Consider the following 20586-nt stretch of genomic DNA (forward strand, 5'->3'; position numbering starts at 1 on the left):
TCTGGAGAGAGATTTCTAGCCAAGTCTGGGAATTTAGAAAGAGATTGCCCGAGCAAAGTACTTCATTTTATGAACTGTATTTTTATGGTACATGTTGCATAATGTATTGTTATGAGCAAACGCGGCCTACATTAAAAAAAAGTGAGTATATTTTTTGTAAGTAGTGATAAAAAGATGTATGTATAATAAAAATTTGGTTTTCTTAACATTAAAGAGAAAGCCTGAGGAAAAAAAATTCCAACTGAAATTTGCATTTTAAAACTTCCCTCTGGGATGTGGAATCCTTCTACAGATTGTCGTTTCCTTGGTGAATGGGCGTCCAGGAGCCATGAATTTCTCATATTCCCCTCTTCTGCGGAATTTCACCAAAGCGACAAATATTCGGTTGCGCTTCTTGAGAACCAACACTCTGCTTGGACACCTGATGGGGAAGGCCTTGAGGGATCCCACGGTGACCAGGAGGGTAAGATGCTTCTAAATTTAATTTGAATTGTCAGCCTAGGCCAGAGATAGGCAACCTGGCTGTTTTATGACTCGTGGACTTCAACTTCCAGAATTCCTGAGTCAGCTATGCTGAGGGGAAAGGGAGAGGTTTCCAAGCTGAGCCATGCTGGCTCAGGAATTCTGGGAGTTGAAGTCCACGAGTCCTAAAAGAGCCCAGATTGCCTACATGACCTAGTTACTGCCACGAGTCCAGCTGTTTCTGGAGATGGATGAGAAATTAACGTAATTATAAACCAATTGCTTGGAAAGAGCACCACAAGCCATTTTGGTGTAGTGGTTAAGGTTGTGGTCTACAAACCAGGAGACGGTGAGTTCTAGTGTTGCCTCAGACATGAAAACTGGCTGGTTATTTGTGGCCAGTCAGTCACCAGGAGACTGTAAATTCTAATCTTGCCTTAAGTATGAAAGCCGGCTGGGTAACTTTGGGCCAATCACCAGGAGACGGTGAGTTCTAGTGCCGCCTCAGGCATGAAAACTGGCTGGTTATTTGTGGCCAGTCACCAGGAGACTGTGAGTTCTAGTCCTGCCTCAGGTGACTACTGGGTGACTTTGTGCCAGTCAATCTCTTCCAACCCAACCTTCCTCACAGGGTTGTTGTTACGAGGATAATAGAAGGAAGAAGGAGTTTTATGTTTGTTCACTGCCTTAAGGAATTGATAAAGTAAGAAAGGCCAGGATAAAAATCTAATCAGTGAAGAAAAAAATAAAGAAAAATACTGGAAGATGTAACTATTTCAGTGCCTTTGTCAATTTCTAATCAAAGCAAGCAGGTAACAGATTTTCAGGATGTTATAAAATAAGATTAATCAGACCATATTGACATTTGTACATACAGTAATGTAGCCCTTGACTTACGGCCATTTGTTTAATGATGGTTCAAAGTTCAAAGTGACTGATGACCACTCCTTGCACTTGGCAAACATCGCAGCCCCCTGCAATCCCATGATCAAAATTTGAGCACTTGTAAACCGGCATGTATTTATGATGGTTGCAATGTATGTGGTTTTCACATGATGGTCATTTGCAACTCTCCAGGTTAGCGTCCACCAAGCAAAGTTAATGGGGGAAGGCGGATTTGCTTAACAACTACATGATTTGCTTAATGATTATAGTGATTGGCTTAATGACACAAAAAAGGGCTCATGACTCATTTAAAGACTGCATGACCTAGCAACGGATTTTTCAGGCTCAACTGTTGTCATAAGTCAAGGACTACCTCAGTCACTTCTGTTTCTTTTTACCTTTTTTGGTGTAAAGCTGATGGCAATTCCATGATGTCATCCTAAAGTTGTTTTGTCATAATGGTGACCTTGCTGTCTGGCCATTATAATCTTGCAGCCTTAGCCCACCACCTAAATCACCAGGTTGGGGAATCACCAAGCACAATCAAGCTGTGAGTGCTGGTCTTCTTTACTTGTAAAATACTTACTTGATTGTCCAACCAAGACTAGCTTCACTCTTGAGTGAATATTTATGCTCTTGATTTTCTCACGTTGGGGAGAATGCATTTTTTGCAAACTGACAAAGGAACTTTTGATTTTTTAGTATTATTACAGCATCAAAGATATCAGCATCGGAGGGCGCTGTGTTTGCCATGGGCATGCTGACGTCTGTGATGCCAAGGACCCTAAAGATCCTTACAGGTAAGTCTTCCTTGAAAAAGAAGCTTAATCAAAGTAGATTGGTATTCAAAGTCTAAAACAATTTTTGAAAGGAATGCAAATGGACCTAAACATCACTATATTGTCAATGTAAGCATCACGTTTATATTACAAGAGAAGTTAGAAACTGTGTAGAAATGTACAATAAATAAATTGATCATTCAGTAGAAGACCCAAAGGCACTTTTTCAAGAGGCAACTGGACTTTTTGTTTTTCTTTGAAGACGTTTCGCTTCTCATCCAAGAAGCTTCTTCAGCTCTTCAGAAGCTTCTTGGATGAGAAGCGAAACGTCTTCAAAGAAAAACAAGAAAGTCCAATTGCCTTTTGAAAAATCACCTTTGGGGACAACCATGACTTGGATGACTCTCCATAGATATTCAGTAGAAGAGAATATATAGCTAAAGGTTGAACTGTGGAGTCCTTGGTGCTCTCTGAGCTTGGTTGTTTCCTTGCAGATATTTTATTAACCAACTAGGTAATATCATCAGTGCTAGTGAATATGGTGAATATGGTTTCCTGTTTATATTCAGTAACTTGTCTTGCCAATATTGGTGGAAGTATGTTTTTCTTTTTGGTAGTTTCCTGATAATAGAATAGTTGGGGACTCCTGCATTAATCAGACTGGTTTCAAAAAAGGCTGAGCAAAATGAAAACTAATATAAAATGAATGATTTAGAGAGCAAGAGATATTGTTTCTTGTATACATCAAGGCCTTTGACTTATTAAATCATGCCTGAATGTGGTTCTTATTATGGCTAATGGGTGTAACAGAACGCTCAAACCTTACAGAGAGCCAAAAGCTACTGTTAAGAACTACATCTGGAGAATAGACAGAGTAAGGAAATAAAGTAAAGATGTATAGTGATCTCATATCTATTTAAATTATACATTCAGTATATTCAAATAATGATAGGATTGGAAAGGATCACATCTGGAATCCATATTGGAGATTAAAGCATGAATAGTTTGAGATATGGAGAAGACACTGCCTTGGACCCAAACCAAGACTTGTTATGAAAGTAAAAATGTTAAATATTGAAGGAAATGTCAAGCAATGTGCTTGGTAAATTCAGAATTGATGACAAAGAAGTGAACATGTAAACTGCTTTGTTTTCCTGAGTTCAAGAATATATTGTCAGGCGCAAAAAATCAGGAGTTGGGATGGCGTTCAAATATACGAGTTTATTTCATGTTATCTATACATAAGAATCTGATCTTCTAACGCTCAAGGCATATTAGCACTAGATAAGAATCAATGGAATTCACAGGTCTGGATTTAGTTCTCTTAATGGAGACGTGGAGACTTCAAACTAATGATACATTTGACCCCGCCCTCAGACTCAGCCTGACCATCTCCTACATCTATAACGATGGACTGAAATTTAGGAGAAGATTAATCCTAGAAAGGAAGGCAAATTTTGAACAGCACAAGAAGCATGGGAGCATTTCAAGGACAACAAAGAGCAACATTTTTTTTTCCAGTGTTTACTGTATCTATAACTGTAGACATAGACATTGTGAAGTGATGGATTTGGAGATGGTTCCTGGCATGGATTACAAGAAGAACTAATCATGGATCTAATAAATACTGAAGAATTGAGCTTTCATCTTATTCTATTGAAATATCATTTCTACCTCTTGTAGATGCAGTACATCTATGGACCAAACATGAGCCTTGTATTCAGTTCTTCAGAGGAAGTGTGGATATAGAAAAAAATACAATACGTTTGTGTTTTGCTATCTGCTTGCTTTCAAAGCCCCATGTTAATAACAATCTCTTTGCTAAATTGGATTAAGAATCCCTTGTTAATACCAAATAAACTAAAAAGACAACATTTACGTGAAGCTAAAATTAGGCAATTAGTGGTTTTGGAAAGTCCCATGAAGTTTGTGTTAATTACATCAACCATTTCCTCTAGATACTTACTTTATTATGTTTCCTTTATCTTTTTCCCAGAGAAATTTGGGATTTTCCCACAATGGAATTCCATTACTTTTTTTTTCTTGTTGCTGGTATCAGTAAATATAAATCATTTAGGAGAAGATTAATCCCAGAAAGGAAGGCAAATTTTGAACAGCGCAAGAAGCATGGGAGCATGCTTTTCTAAAATTAATTTATAGTGAAATCTGTAGAAGGACAAATAAGAAAGTACTGTAATCTTTTTTAAAATTAAAACAAAATATTTTTGGAGCCCACGTGTTTTAAAACGATAGGATAAACAGAAAATGAAAACAAGGGAAAGAGCAAAGAGGAACAACAGCTCATTTTTTAACCTAGGAAAGGAACCTTGACCACACTGAATAATTTTGATAAGTCTTTTTTCCCACGATACTGATAAAGAGCCAGTTCATAAACAAAGATAATCAGAGATTAACAGAGAATTCATAAACAAAAATCCATTTTCTCCTGATCTGAAAATTAGAAATGTACCAACTTTACATTATACCAAAGTAATTTATTTTGCTAGATGCCATGTACATGTATTGATAAAGCTCCTCATTCTTGAAATATTGATCAAAGCCACTTCAAGACTTTACACCATGTTATTCTTCCCCAAACCATATTAGCAACTATAAATATTAAATTGAAAGAGAATGATAGTGGGGAAAGCCTGTTTCCTACATATACATGTCTGCTCTTTCATTTTAAGTCCCAGCATAAAAAAAAAAGTTGACAAGGAGCTCTTCTTGTTCTCCACATTATCCATAAACATGAAAAGTTGTATGTTAAAAATCATCAGAAATGTATCTCATATTCTTTATTCATTGATTTATCAATACGAGCATAAACCTTCTGTTCCTGTATGCAACAAAATTTCATTTTAATGTACGCTGATTAGTGTACATTTAAAGTGACAATAAAGATATTCTAGTCTAGTCTAGTCTAGTCTAGTTAGTCTAGTCTAGTCTATTCTCTATAAAGATTCTATTCTATTCTCTATAAAGATGCTATTCCAGTGATGGTGAACTTTTTGGAGACCAAGTGCCCAAAAACTGGCCTCACCCCCGCTCCACCCCCCCGCCCGCCCCCGCCCTGCCCCCCCCATCCCCCACCCTGCCTGCCCACAAGACCACTCAACCGCCTCCAGGGCCCGCCGCAGATCGCCCAGGCAGCCCAGCAGCGCTATGGTGGCCACACCCTCTGCCTGCGCCCTGCAGCATCAACTGCATGATGGGGTGTGAGGGCAGAGTCTTGTCTACGCTGCCTGGCTGCCATGTCCTTTGCTGCGCTGCTCCGTGTGGGCCACACTTGGGGAGCGACTCTCCTTCAGAGGGGCTGCTGGAGAGGAGGGGGTCGTGGGGGGAGGCAAGGCTGGGGCAACGGTACGTGTGCCCACAGGGAGGGCTCCGAGTGCCGTCTCTGGCACCCGTGCCATAGGTTCGCCACCACTCTTCTATTCTCTATAAAGATTCTATTCTATTCTATTCTATTCTATTCTATTCTATTCTATTCTATATAAAGATTCTATTCCATTCCACTCCACTCCGCCCTGCCCTGCCCTGCCCTGCCCTAGCCTAGCCTAGCCTAGCCTAGCCTAGCCTATCACAGTGACCCCAGACTAATGAAACGTATATTACAACATCACAATTAGATTTGCACCTTTGATCTGGGTTTTTGTTCTGTGTTTTTAATACAGTGGTACCCCGGTACTCATTGTTATTTGTTTCCGGGAGACGCAATGAGCACCAAAAATGATGAGTACCAAGCAAATTTTTCCCACTACATTAAGAATAATGTAGTGAGTCACAAGGCTGTCAACACTGACAAGTTGTAGCTTATGCGCCGAGTGCCAAACAAACAATACCAGGACAAAATTTTCATGCCAAAAGGCGTTAGGTACTAAATTTGATGAGTTTCAAAGCAGTTGAGTACCTAGGTACCATGGTATTTAATATCAGGACACAATTGCAAAGAAGCAAATTGTGTCATACCACCACAATGAATGTTTCATCACTTAGTTTTTTATGGATGACTATGAATCATGGTACTATGAATCGTGGTAATGATTCTAGGCGAGATGGGCAGCCGACAAGTCAAATCAATCAATCTTCTGTAAGAAGGTCTGAGGTTAAATTATCTGCCTGAAAAAAATCTACAAATGAATCCCAAAGGTGCTTTTCCAAAAGGCAACTGGACTTTTTTGTTTTTTTTTTCCCTTGAAAACGTTTCCCTTTTCAATGAAGCGGAACAAGAATAGTCAACAATCAGAATAGAGCTGGAAGGGACCTTGGAGGTCTTCTAGTCCAACCCCTTGCTCTAGCAGGAGACGTTATACCACTTCAGACAGATAGCTGTCCAGTCTTTTCTTAAAAACTTTCAGTGATAGAGCACCCATAACTTCTGAAGGCAAGCTGTTTCACTGGTTAATTGTCCTCACTGTTAGAAAGTTTCTCCTTAATTCCAGGTTGCTTCTCTCCTTGATTAATTTCCATCCATTGTTTCTTTGTCTGGCCTTCTGGTGCTTCGGAAAATAAGTTGACCCCCTCCTCTTTGTGGCAGTGCTTCAAATACTAGAAGAGTGCTATCATGTCCTCCATTCTCTAGGTTAGCCATACCCAATTCTTGCAACTGTTCTTCATATGTTTTTGTCTCCAGGCCCTTAATCATCTTAGTTGCTCTTCTTTGCACTTTTCCCCAAAGTTTTCCAAATGCTTTCAAGGAAAAAAACCCAAGAAAGTCCAGTTGCCTTTTGGAAAAGCACCTTTGGGACAACCATGATCTGGATGACGGAGAATCTCCGTCGACATTCTGCAAATGAGAGATCTTGTGTTACATCTCTAGGTTTTCAAAACCTTGTATTTGGTAATAGCTATTTTGCAGGAGGCTCTTGAGTAACCACTCATCAGTGGAGAAGCCAGCGGAATACTCGAGATGTACCGCATGTGTGTGTGTTAGTCTTGCATTGTGTACATATTCACCAGTGAAAAATGTAAACTCTTAGAAGGATGTTGACAGGTTGCTCATTCTCCACGCAAACTGGAAATGTTGGCTGCCTCTGCCAATGAAATACATGGAGCATGTGTTTCTTAATTTCCAGACTGATGAATAGGGCCCAGGGTGAAGGGATTTAATTTTGGATTTAAAAGGAAAAAGGTTTGAGGATTGATGATGATTACATTGGGAGCATTTATATTTATGGGAATATTTGTCTGCTCAAGCCAAACATTATAATAACTTCTCCTAAGAAGATTATAACTTCTCCTCTCATAAGGAGTTCCATCTGGCATGACCAAGAAGAAGGGCCTTCTCTGTGGTGGCTCCCTGCCTGTAGAACATAATTCCTGTAGAGATAAGATTGGCCCCCATTTTAGCACTCTTTCGCAAGACCCCAAAGACATGGTTCTGCGACAAGAAGCAACGGGTGGAAACTAATCAAGGAGAGAAGCAATCTAGAACTAAGGAGAAACTTCCTGACAGTGAGAACAATTAACCAGTGGAACAGCCTGCCTCCAGAAGCAGTAAATGCTCCAACACTGGAAGTTTTTAAGAAGAGACTGGACAGCCATTTGTCCGAAATGGTGTCGGGTTTCCTGCCTGAGCAGGGGGTTGGACTAGATGACCTCCAAGGTCCCTTCCAACTTTACTACTATTACTAAAGTGACTCGTTTGATTGTTGTCACCAGGGAGGGTGGAGGTTTATGGGGTTTTGTACAGGTAATCCTCGACTTAACGACCATAATGAAGCCCCAAATTTCTTTTGCTAAGCGAGACATTTGTTAAGTGAGTTTTGCCCCATTTTATGACCTTTCTTGCCACATTTGTTAAGCGAATCAGTGCAGTTGTGAAGTTAGTAACACGCTTGTTAAGTGAATCTGGCTTCCCCGTTGACTTTGCTTGTTGGAAGGTCGCAAAAGGGGATCACATGACCCCTTCCGGGACACTGCAACTGTCATAAATATGAGTCAATTGCTAAGCATCCAAATTTTGATTACGTGACCATAGGGATGCTGCAGTGATCATAAGTGTAAGAACTGGTCATAAGTCACTTTTTTTTCAGTACTGTTGTAACTTTGAACAGTCACTAAACGAACGGTTGTAAGTTGAGGACTTACCTGTATTACGGTATATAATTTGCTCAAAAATTGCTAAATCTCTGAAAGCAATCCTCGATGTGAGACTAGTTGCTTAGCAACCATTCAAAGATTATGATGGAACCCCACAGGGCTACGTATGATCCAGATTCGAAGTTCTGATGGCTGCCCTGTGGCCCCTGGTCACATGATTGCATTTTGGGTGCTTGGCAACTGGCCTGTATTGATTTTCTCTTTTTTTGGCAGAAAGCCCGATTGCAGAAAATGGATTCTCTTTAACTAGGGGTCTTCAAACTTGGCCTTTTACGACTTGTGGACTTCAACTCCTAGAATTCCTCAGCCAGCGTGCCTGGCTGAGGAATTCTGGGAGTTGAAGTCCGCAAGTCATAAAAGGGCCACGTTTGAAGATCCCTGTCTTTATCTATTGTGACAATTCACTTAACAGTTGCAACAAAAAAGGGTCATCAAATCAGATTATGGTCACAGGGTGACCTGCTTAATAAGCACCATGATTTATGATCGTAATTCCGGGCACAATTACAGTCATAAGTTGAGGACTACCTGCAAAGCTTCATTTGCTTTTGTTCGTTTTAAAGGTGTGTTTTGATGCCGCACCTTCTCTATGAACAGTTTTTTTTTTACGGCTTGTGACTGAACAACAAATGGAACTTCATTATCTGAAGTTGTTCCGAAAAAAATGCATTCCGAATTTCAAGAGCTGGCGCTGAAAGCTGAATTATACTGTACATATACAGGGAGGGCCTTCTTCCTCTCTTCAGTCCTCACCCTGATTTAGGAAGATTTCAGTGCTTTTTGTCAACGTTCTCTTGTGATGGACAGTTGTCTTCGTGGCTTCTGCATCCTCTCTTGAGTGATTCAGAAGCATTTGGTTTGCATTTTGTGGGAAAGCATGTTGTACTTTAGCCTGATCTAGCAGGCCAGTTTTTGATGTACATTTTCTTGGAAGGAAGTGCATTTTTCTTATGTCCGTTCACTTTTGTCTTTAAGGCTCATCAGTCATTTTTGTCAAACTATCTGCAGTTGTGTTATAGCCATTGTTAGACTCCAGAATGGTGGTGGAGAAAACTCTGTTTCAAGGGACTTTTCAACAATCTGCTTTTCTCCATGACATCCTAGAGACAATCTGTTTTTGCAGATCCTTCTCATATCCTTCTCATGATATACGAGCTGGCAACATTTCAGCGGATTTTTGCAATATGGTCGAGTTCACCTTCTTTTTGAATGTGAACCAAAGAGAAAAAGGCAGGATACTTGGTGATGCTTCTTTGAAAGGAGATTAATCCTTTCAAAAATAGTCTTTCATTCTCAGGCGTGATTCAAGCTATTCCTTCCTTTTTTTTTTACCTGTCCAATAACCAGATGTGTACATGGGAAAGATTCCTTCCTTCCTTCCTTCCTTCCTTCCTTCCTTCCTTCCTTCCTTCCTTCCTTCCGTCCGTCCGTCGTGAGTTGGGAGGGACCTTTGGAGGTCTTCTAGTCCAACCAGGCCCCGCTCAGGCCGGAAACCCTATTCCATTTCAGACAAATTGTTGTCCAGTCTCTTCTTAAAAACCTCCAGTGTTGGAGCACCCACAACTCCTGAAGGCAAGTCATTCCATTGATTAATGGTTCTCACTGTCAGGAAATTTCTCCTTATTTCTCCAGTGTTCTTTTACATTCATTCATGTGGTTTAATTCACCATCAATACAAAGGGCCAGCCTAGATTATAAGATACAGGAATATTGGAGCAGAGTTGGGGGTCGCGGCATTAAAAAGGTTGAGAACCACTGTTCTAGAAAGAGTACAGAGAAGAGCAACAAAGATGATTAGGGGACTGGAGGCTAAAACATATAAGGAAAGGCGGCTGGAATTGGGTATGTCTAGTTTAATGAAGAGAAGGACAAGGGGGGACATGATAGCAGTCTTCCAATATCTCAGGGGCTGCCAAGAAGAAGAGAGAGTCAAGCTATTCTCCAAAACGCCTGAAGGCAGGACAAGAAGCAACGGATGGAAACTAATCAAGGAGAGAAGCAACCTAGAACTAAGGAGAAACTTCCTGACAGTGAGAACAATTAATCAGTGGAACAACCTGCCTCCAGAAGTTGTGAATGCTCCAACACTGGAAGTTTTTAAGAAGAGACTGGACAGCCATTTGTCTTTTGGATTTGCTGCGTGAGCAGGAGGTTGGACTAGAAGATCCAAGGTCTCTTCTAACTCTATTATTGTTATTATTGTTGTTGTTGTTGTTATTATTATTATTATTACATTGCCTTTTGTGTCTAATTTTTGCACTCATCCTAGTCCCTCACATTAAGAAAATTGTTTAACTCTCCCTGGCAATGTTTACTGAATAATAATTCATCAAATAATCTTGATCCATTAATCCTACGTGATTCTGAAACCTGAAACACAACCAGGGATGTGATTCCAACCTGTATATTTATCCATTCATTGCATTCCTTCAAGGTTATATGCATAGGGGACGTTATTTTAGTTTATTTTGTATAAGCACAGCTATTCCAAATAGAAGACACAACTATTTCAAAAATATGGTGTAAGATTTTGGGGAGGCCTCCATGTGTATTTGCATTTCTGCAAATTTCATGGGAAAGGGGCAAATTTGCAGGTTACAATTACAAATTAAAATAACTTTTTGCACCCACTCAGATACCCTAATCCTTGTTCTGATGATTGCAGAAGGATTTGGGGTTTTTTTCTTCTAGATATCATTCCTATATCATTCTAAGCCTGATTATTTAAACCTATAAGAGTGTGTGATTATACCCAACACTAAGCTATAATAGCTGGCTTCACAAATGAAACTTCTCTAGTACAGAATATGGCACACACAAACTATGTTAAATACAGATTGTCCTTGACTTAACAACCACAATTGAGCCCAACATTTCTGCATTTGTTAAGTGAGTTTTGACCCATTTTACAACCTTTCTTGCCACGGTTGTTAAGTGAATCACTGCAACTGTTAAGTTAGTAACACGGTTATTGCATGAATCTGGCTCCCCCATCAACGTTGCTCTTCAGAAGGTTCCAAAAGGGGATCACATAACCCTGGGACACTACAACCGTCATAAATATGAATCACTTGCCAAGCATCTGAATTTTGATCATGTGACCACGGGAATGCTGCAGTCATTATAAGTGTGAATACTAATAATAACAATAATAATAATATAAAAAAGTTGGAAGGGACCTTGGAGGTCATCGAGTCCAACTCCCTGCTCAGGCAAGAAACCCTACACCAGTGTTTCCCAAACTTGACAATTTTAAGGCATGTGGACTTCAACTCCCAGAATTCCACAGCCAGCGTTGCTGGCTGTGGAATTCTGGGAGGTGAAGTCCTCATGCCTTAAAATTGTCAAGTGTGGGAAACACTGCCCTACACCATTTCGGACAAATGGCTGCCCAGTCTCTTCTTAAAAACTTCCAGTGTTGGAGCATTCACCGCTTCTGGAGGCAGGTTGTTCCACTGGTTAATTGTTCTAACTGTCAGGAAGTTTCTCCTTAGTTCCAGGTTGCTTCTCTCCTTGGTTAGTTTCCATCCGTTGCTTCTTATCCTGCCTTCAGGTGCTTTGGAGAATAGCTTGACTCCCTCTTCTTTGGGGCAGCCCCTGAGATATTGGAACACTGCTATCATGTCCCCCCTCGTCCTTCTCTTCATTAGACTAGACATACCCATAGACATAAGTCACTTTTTTTCATTTCGAACAGTCACTAAACGAAGTGTTGTAAGTCAAGGGCTACTACTAGCTGCATGCAGAAGTAGATGCTCCCTTGAAATTCCTGTAGCAGTTGGTACATGGGTGTTTATTTTTTTAACAGAAGATGTAACTATTTTTAAGTCCTGGATTATGAACAAGCGAACACTGCACAGTGTATATGTGTGTGCCAGGGGAGGGAGAGGCAGGCCTCAAGGGGGGAAATGAGTAATTGTAGAGATAAAAGCTTGGAACAGGACTTTATTAACCATGCAGCTGACAGATAGTATTTTCTTTGGGCGGGTACTGGGGAATGGAATTTTGTAAGGTGAGGTCACCTCTTGATAAACCAGTAGACGAGACAAAATTCTTGCCAGGAACTTTCAGAATTGCCTTTTTTTAAAAAAAAAAAAAAAAAAAAACACTGCAAGTCTCATGTGATGAAATCCAAAGTTGAAGGGCGTACAGGTAAGCCAGGTACACAAAAAAAGGACATTCTCCATTTGGAAATCGCTTCTGAATTTTGTGCTTGCGATGGGAAAAAAAATGTAACTTTTGATTTTGGTTTTGCTGATGGGATAGGATTGTTGTTATAGAAATGGCTGGTACATATTATTGTGTGAAAATAAAAAAGTTGAGGCTGTGATGTTATTATTTTCTACTGTGCTAAAAAGAATCCGAAGTCAACACCTTTCCCCCCCTCCCCCTTCTATCCCACACTTTCTTCTTTTCCCTTTTTCCTCCCCAAGTTTCCCATTATTTTCATTTTCTTTCTGTTTTATATTCGGATAAACGAATGATAAATTTTAAAGGCTTAATTAAACAAGTACGTTCTAAGATCCTTTACCACTGTGTGATCTGTATTTTCCACTCGTGGAGAAACAGTATCAATCATTTTACAAGTAAAGCCTGGAGGCTAAAACATATGAAGAACACTTGTGGGAATTGGGTATGTCTACTTTAATGAACAGAAGGACTAAGGGTGACATGACAGCAGTGTTCCAATATTTGAGGGGCTGCCACAAAGAAGGGGGGAGGTGTCAACCTATTCTTCAAAGCAACTGAAGGCAGACAAGAAGCAATGGATGAAAGTAATCAAGGAGAGAAGCAACCTAGAATTAAGGAGAAAATTCCCAACAGTGAGAACAATCAACCAGTGGAACGGCTTGCCTCCAGAAGTTGTGGGCACTCCATCACTGGAGGTGTTCAAGAAGAGACTGGACAGCCACTTGTCTGAAATGGTATAGGGTCTCCTGCTTGAGCAGGGAGTTGGACTAGAAGACTTCCACAATCTCTTTCAATTTTATTATTCTGTAGACCATGATAGACCACGGAGAACATAGGCCAGCTGGTACTCCAAAATTCAGGGTCATGTAAAAGCGAGTGGTATGATATATCCATACAGGCTTTTGCATTGGATTCACTGCCCTTTTATTTGCAGGTTGCAGTGCGACTGTCAACACAATACCTGTGGTGGGTCATGTGATCACTGTTGTCCAGGATTCAACCAGTTGCCTTGGAAACCAGCCACTACCGACAGCGCCAATGAATGTGAACGTAAGTTTTATCATAAACAGAATTGACACCCTCCACCTACCTTCATGTTTCTCTACCTTATCTTTATTTGAGTTCATGACATAGGTCATTGCAAACCCAGAAGCGAATGCATATGATGTTCTCCATGGCCTCTGCTGACCACAAAGGGTTGATAGACTGGTGCCGTTGGCTTTGTAAGCAAGAGCAAACTTGGGGACACCCATTTGCATCTTAATCTCTTCTTTCCCAACCAGAGGAAAAAACAACTTGCCCAGCCAATGTGTGAATTTGTTTAGAATGGGATGGATTCACGAAGGATCATGGCTGAGAAGAGTGGAGATGATTATGTAGCTGTAGAAGAGCTAATCTGGAGGGGCCTGGGAAGAGAATTTGCAGAGAAATTGCACTGAGCCTAGTTATTTCTCCTTAGTTTAATTACAAGTAGTCCTTGATTTAAGGCCACATTTGACCCAAAATTTCTGTTAAGTTAGACGTTTGTTAAGTGAGTTTTACCCCATTTTATAACCAAAAAAAGATTTTGGTTTCTTTTTTTTAATGTCTCGAGCCATGGATCAACACAGTTTCTGAGTGACTCCTTTTTCACTTGGGGCTTACTCAGAAGAAATCCTTTGCCACCCAGTCGGCATCTGGAAGCAAGCTGGCTCTGAAAAAGTCAACTTTTAAGACATTTTAAATGTTCAGATCAACCTTTTCGACTTCCAAGTTGGCAAGCAGCATTGGTTCTTGGCCTTAATATTAAGCAGCACTTCACGAGATTCCTGCTGTTTTACATCTGTTGACGTTTCTGGCATTCTTCAAGGATGCTTGACCTAGAGAAATTAGACCTGGACTGGACTCAAAGAACTAAGGAAGGTCACACCTGGTAGTTCTGCAAATGGAAAAGACCGGAACAATCACAGGGTTGCAGCTGAGAACGGGAAGCTGACAAAACAGCCCAGAGCAAGACAGTGGAAAAGTACTGGTGTTGTTGCCAAAAAAAACTATTTGAAGTCACTTGGTGCAGGGTTCAGTTGAAAGAAAATGTTACTTTTACTTTGATCCAGGTATGGGTGATGCTTGCATTATTAAATTATTCAGGATGGCCAAAAAAAAGACTAAATGCAAGGATCTCAACAATGTGGATAAAAGACTAAACAGCAAATACTGTGCATCATATATAGGAGGTTGTGCATATTGAAACAAAAAGATTACAACTTTATAATAAAATATTATAACGTTCGGATCTTTCCGTTTCAAGGTGCAGAACCTCCTATGTATGATGCACAGTATTATATTTATTTATATTTTCCTAGAAAGTAATAAAGGTGGGATATTCATTCATTCATTAATAACAGGGCCTAAATCGATGGCACTTGTGGCTGGACAGTTCAGTCAATCTTATATATCAACTTGAATAATTGGAGAACTGAGAACAAAAATCTTGGAGAACTTAGAATTGTTTCTTTTCATATTTAGATATTTATTGTGCAATAATACTACATTAAACAGTGAATTTTAGAGAGGATCGAACATAACTTCACTTTGTAAGCCAGTGGTTCTCAATCTTTTTAGACTGGTGACCCCGGTCATGAGCAGGCGGCGCGCACGCGCAGCGGCGCCCCCTGCACGGCACGCATGCACGGCAGCGCCCCCTGTGCGGCACGCATGCGCGGCGGTGCCCCCTGCGCGGCACGCATGCGCGGTACCCCCCCTGCGCGGCACGCATGCGTGGCGGCGGCCCATGCGTGGCACGCATGTGCGGCGGCGCCCCATGCGTCATCTCTGCATGGCACGCATGCGCGGTACCCCCTGCGCGGCACGCATGCGTGGCGGCGGCCCATGTGAGGCACGCATGTGCGGCAGCGCCCCATGCGTCATTCCTGCGCGGCACGCATGCGCGGTACTGCCCCTTGCACGGCATGCATGCGCGGCGGCCCATGCATGGCACGCATGTGCGGCAGCGCCCCATGCGTCACCCCTGCACGGCACGCATGCGCAACACCGCCCCCTGTGCTGCGCGCATGTGCGACACTGCCCCTGCGTGGCGCACATGCGCGGCGATGCCCCCTGCACTGGCTGAGAAAAAAATGGCTGATCGTGTTGTTTGGCGACCCCCGTGAAATGGTTGTTCGACCCCAAATGGGGTCGCGACCCACAGGTTGAGAACCGCTGTTGTAAGCTAAGCTTTTCCATTATTTTGTTACTATCTTGTAACAGAAAGTAAGATGGAATATTTACACAGTGCCTTGAATTGAGAGCATTAAGAGTTCAGTTGAAGAAGACCAGTTCAGTACAAAAGGTTAATTAGGAAAATAACTGAGGAAGAAAGAGAAAGGGATGGAAAATTTACAGGATAGAAACAGTACAGAAACGGGCAATCATCAGGATTTGTGAAAGTGGAATAGCTTTGCTAAAAGCAAACTTAGCTTAATTAAAATGAGAAAGGCTAGAAAAAAATTAAAAATTTGTAAAAATTTTTAACATTACTCATTATGTTAAACTCAACTCAAGGAAATTGAAAAATTGATTGGCAATAGTTTATGGACAGGGATAATGAAATACAGGCAGTTCTCAACTTATGACTACAGCTGGGACCAAAATTCCCTTTGCTAAGTAAGGCAGTTGTTAAGTGAGTTTTGCCCAATGTGTAACCTTTTTTGCCACTGTTGTTAAGTGAATCACTGCAGCTGTTAATTATGTGGTCGTTAAGTGAATCTGGCCTCCCCATTGACTTTGCTTGTCAGAAGATCACAAAAAGTGATCTCACAACCCCGGCACAGTGCAACAGTCATAAATACATGCCAATTGCCAAGCATTTGAATTTTGATCACGTGACCATCGAAATGCTACAATGGTCGTAAGTATGAAAAACAGTCAAAACAACCCTTTTTTTAGTGCCATTGTAACTCTGAACGGTCACTAAATGAATGGCTGTAAGTTGAGGACTACCTATAGTGTTTTAAACAACTTGTGGACCATTTTATTAATTTTCTTGCAGTCTGAAACAGATGTGAGTTTCTGGATTCAGTAAAACAATGACCAAAACACTGTTTTCATATTCCTAGCCTTCAGACTTTTTGTGTGTATAGTAGTATTACTAGAAAAATGTAAGTGATTTCGGTAACAAAATCTCTAGTCCAAATTTCAAATTGCAGCATCAAATATTTCTTCTCTTTTTCCCTTAACAGACACTGTCTCATATTCTAGCTAGTACAGTTCTTATTACATCAACTCAATAAAAACATCAGATTAGGGGACTGAAGGCTAAAGCATATGAGGTTGCTGGAATTGGGTATGTCTAGTTTAATGAAGAGAAGGACAAGGGGGGACATGATAGCAGTGTTCCAATATCTCAGGGGCTGCCACAAAGAAGAGGGAGACAAGCTATTTTCCAAAGCGCCTGAAGGCAGGACAAGAAGCAACGGGTGGAAACTAAGCAAGGAGAGAAGCAACCTAGAACTAAGGAGAAACTTTCTGACAGTTAAAACAATTAACCAGTGGAACAACCTGCCTCCAGAAGCGGCGAATGCTCCAACACTGGAGGTTTTTAAGAAGAGACTGGACAGCCATTTGTCTGAAATGATATAGGGTTTCCTGCCTGAGCAGGGGGTTGGACTAGATGACATTATTATTATTATTATTAGACTTTATTATTATTATTATTATTATTACATTTATCAATAAATGTTTAGCTTATATGTATCTTAATTACATTCAATCTTCAGAAACAATTGATTTAACCCAGTCACCACATTGCTTTTTAAGTACCGTATATTCCGGCGTATAAGACGACTGGGCGTATAAGACGACCCCCAACTTTTCCAGTTAAAATATAGAGTTTGGGCTATACTCGCCGTATAAGACTACCCCTCTTTCAACGCACACCAAATAAAAATTAAAAAACATCAGATTTGATTTCAATATGGTAATTTTAATTCAAATGCTTATGGCATAAAGGTACTTAGCAGGAAAACTGTCACTTATAAACATAAGGCTGTTTGTCATCAAACATGTAAACATAAAACAGTGCAAGTGATTAAACTTTTCCTAATTCACTCTAAAGCTGAAAGGAAGGATAAGACAATAAACCCATGGGAGCTGCCATGCTATTTGTTTTCTAAGCTGTCAACCAAACTGGAACTGATGATGATAGGAGGAAGATAACAAACAATAGAGAGAGCAAGTGCCGGGCAAGTCCCTGGCGAGTCAGCAACGCCCATCATAACTGCAAGCTATTTTTATAGGTTTTGCTGGCATGATACTTTCCCTTTAAAAGCCTTTAAAATCATCCTGTTCATCATCTGATATCATAAAAATATCAATGACATCTTGTGATACATTTGCAAGGCAGTCATCGTATGGATCGAATTCCGTATCAGATGGTGTGGTCTCAGCTTCGGCTTCCTCTTCATCTTGCCACAAGTAGTCGTCCTCCATACCATCTAATGAATTTGATATGCCACACTTCTTGAAAGACTTGATTATTGTTTCTGCATCAATATCATTCCAGGCTTTTATGACAAACTTGCACAAAACATCCAATTGTGGAGCACGCATGTTTCCTCCTTTTGTGAATGACTTTTCGCCACTAACCATCCATTCATTCCACTGTTCTCGAATGCGATCTTTAAATGGCTTGTTTAGGCATACATCCAGTGGCTGTACTAACGATGTTAATCCTGCAGGAATAACTGCCACATCTGTGTTTAGTCTTGCAAGCTTTTGCTTGGTGCTGGGAGTTAAATGAGCCCTGAACATATCCCACACCAGTAGACTACGTTTTTGAATAAGTCCACCTGGTCGCCTGCTCCATACATTATCAAGCCATAGCTTTACCCCTTCTTCATCCATCCAGCCTTTTTCATTCACATGTACAAAACAACCAACAGGGAACTTGAGTTTTGGCATTGTTTTTCTTTTAAAAATAATCATTGGTCTCAGTTTGGCACCATCAGCTGTGCATGCTAGTACCACTGTAAAACTGGACTTCTCATGTCCTGTTGTTTTAATTAAAATTGTTTTTTCACCTTTCTGATGGACAGTTTTATTTCCAACCATATCAAAATTCATTGGAGTTTCATCCATATTTCCAATACTACTTAATGCATAGCCATGTTTAATGCGCTGTTGTATTATGTATTGATGGAAACTAATTACTTTGCTATCAAGATCTGCAGGTAATTTTTGTGCAATTTTCGTCTTTTGCCTCAGTACCATATTATGCCTTTCCAAGAATCTAGTACACCAGGATGCAGTGGCCTTAAATCTGTTGCTGTGATCTGGGTTAGATTTGGCCCACTGAAGTGCAAACAAACGTATTTTATTTCGTGTCACTACATAACCGTTTTGGCGATGCTCATTCACCATGTCTGCTACATGTTTTTCAAGTTCTGGCCAATGTGGGGTGCCTCTTCTTAATGCACACTTACCCCTTGGCATACTCTTTAATGCTTTTTCATTTGCCTTCCAGTCCCGAACCATCTTTTCTGTTACTCCATATTGTCTTGCAGCAGCGCAGTTATTATGTTCCATGGCAAAGTTTACAACTTTAAGTTTGAAACTGGCTTCATATTTCCTTCTTCTTGCTGGTGGAGCCATGATAGGGTCTTGACTATTGGACATTTGTATACTGTACTGTATGTATTGGTGCTGTACTGTATGAACTGGTACAGATACTGGTGCTGTACTGTATGTACCCAGTATACAACAACCAGCCAATCACAGCAAGCGATGAACCTTAGCTGGTTGTTGTATACAAAGCCTGCTTGGATTGGGTGGATCAGCTCTCCCTGCCTGCCCAACCCTTCCTGTCATCTTATAGGCCAGGGGTAGGCAACCTTGGCTCTTTTATGACTCATGGACTTCAACTTCCAGAATTCCTGAGCCAGCTATGCTGGCTCAGGAATTCTGGGAGTTGAAGTCCATGAGTCATAAAAGAGCCAAGGTTGCCTACTCCTGTATAGGCCCTAGGGAAAAAATGGACAAGCTAATTCCATGAGGGAGGGGGAAAGGGAGCACAGTTTCTGAGTTCTCATTGGCCACCTGTAAGTCCAAATGAGTAGCTCAGGGTGTGTGCGTGCACATGTAGGCATGCGTGTGACTCCCTGGGTCCCTTCCATTGCCCTCCCCCCAGTAGCAAGCTTTGGCTTGGAGCAAACAGGCTGCACACAGGGATCTCCTCCTCTCAGTCTTCCACCCTGCGAATACTCCACAGCCTCTCCAAGCTGAGTGAGCAGAAAGCCTGCCTGTTTTTCAAAGGCTCTGCCTTGTCAATCGCACACACACCTTGATGAAAATTGCCCTGCCTGCAAAAGGACTTCTCAGCAGTTTTTTAAAGCAACACTACCAAGAATGAAATTGGAGACAGCCAGAATGTTTAGGGAAGAAGGAAAGGAAGCAGTTAATAAGCTAAGTAAGAAAGGCATTCGCCCTTCGAAAACTTGCATTTCCATAAATGTGATAAGTTGCCCCCTTTTCAGGTAATGGGGGGGGGAGTAAATGCTTTCCTTTTAATTTGTTATTAAAACTCAGTGCACTACAGTACTTATAGATGGGAGCCAGATTGACCAGCCAGGATCTGTCATAAATAACACCACAAATGCACCATGCAAGTTTATTTAGGCAGGGGGGGGAGAAACTGCTTGCATAAGCTCGGGCAAAAGGATTGTGTAGCTGTTTTCTGTCCCCACTCCATTCCTGCTTCTTAACTCCGAGAGGAATTTAGCTGACACCCCTCCCCTTCCAGACCCATAAGCTCCGCCTCCCCCAAGCTACTCTCACCGGCAGTGAGAGGTAAACGCTGAAAAGCTTGCATGAAGAAGCACTGAAAAGTGCCTCGAATGGACGCAGATGCTTAGGTTTGTTTTCATTATATAAAAAAACCACCCTACAATTCTTTTCCCCCCTTCCCCATTACATGGGCCATCCCTTTCTACTTCCTTTGAATGAATTAATCAGGGGATGGCCACTACCAATCCGCAGTTCTGGAGGGGTGGGCAAGGAATTGGGATGCAAAAGGGAGGGAAGAAGAGAGGAGACGGTTTGCAATGTAGCATTATAGAATGGGGATTAAACCTCCAGGAAATCTTACCGTCACAACAGCCAGATAATGCCTATCGTACTCTCAGAGATATCT

At 41.1% G+C, this 20586-nt stretch overlaps 1 protein-coding gene across 2 annotated transcripts in view; it reads left to right on the plus strand.

The window, feature by feature from the left end:
• LAMA5 (laminin subunit alpha 5) overlaps positions 1 to 20586 on the plus strand; it is a 328307-nt gene that overhangs the window by 80550 nt on the left and 227171 nt on the right. For both annotated transcript variants that reach the window (XM_039346487.1, XM_039346486.1), the window contains exons 5-7: positions 293 to 463; positions 2050 to 2147; positions 13357 to 13472. In XM_039346487.1, the coding sequence (XP_039202421.1) occupies positions 293 to 463; positions 2050 to 2147; positions 13357 to 13472 (385 nt within the window). The remainder of the gene's footprint in view (positions 1 to 292; positions 464 to 2049; positions 2148 to 13356; positions 13473 to 20586) is intronic.

The sequence above is a fragment of the Crotalus tigris genome, unplaced genomic scaffold (assembly GCF_016545835.1).
Source record: "Crotalus tigris isolate CLP2741 ecotype Arizona unplaced genomic scaffold, ASM1654583v1 scf7180000017999.2816498, whole genome shotgun sequence".
Taxonomy (NCBI): Eukaryota; Metazoa; Chordata; class Lepidosauria; order Squamata; family Viperidae; genus Crotalus; species Crotalus tigris.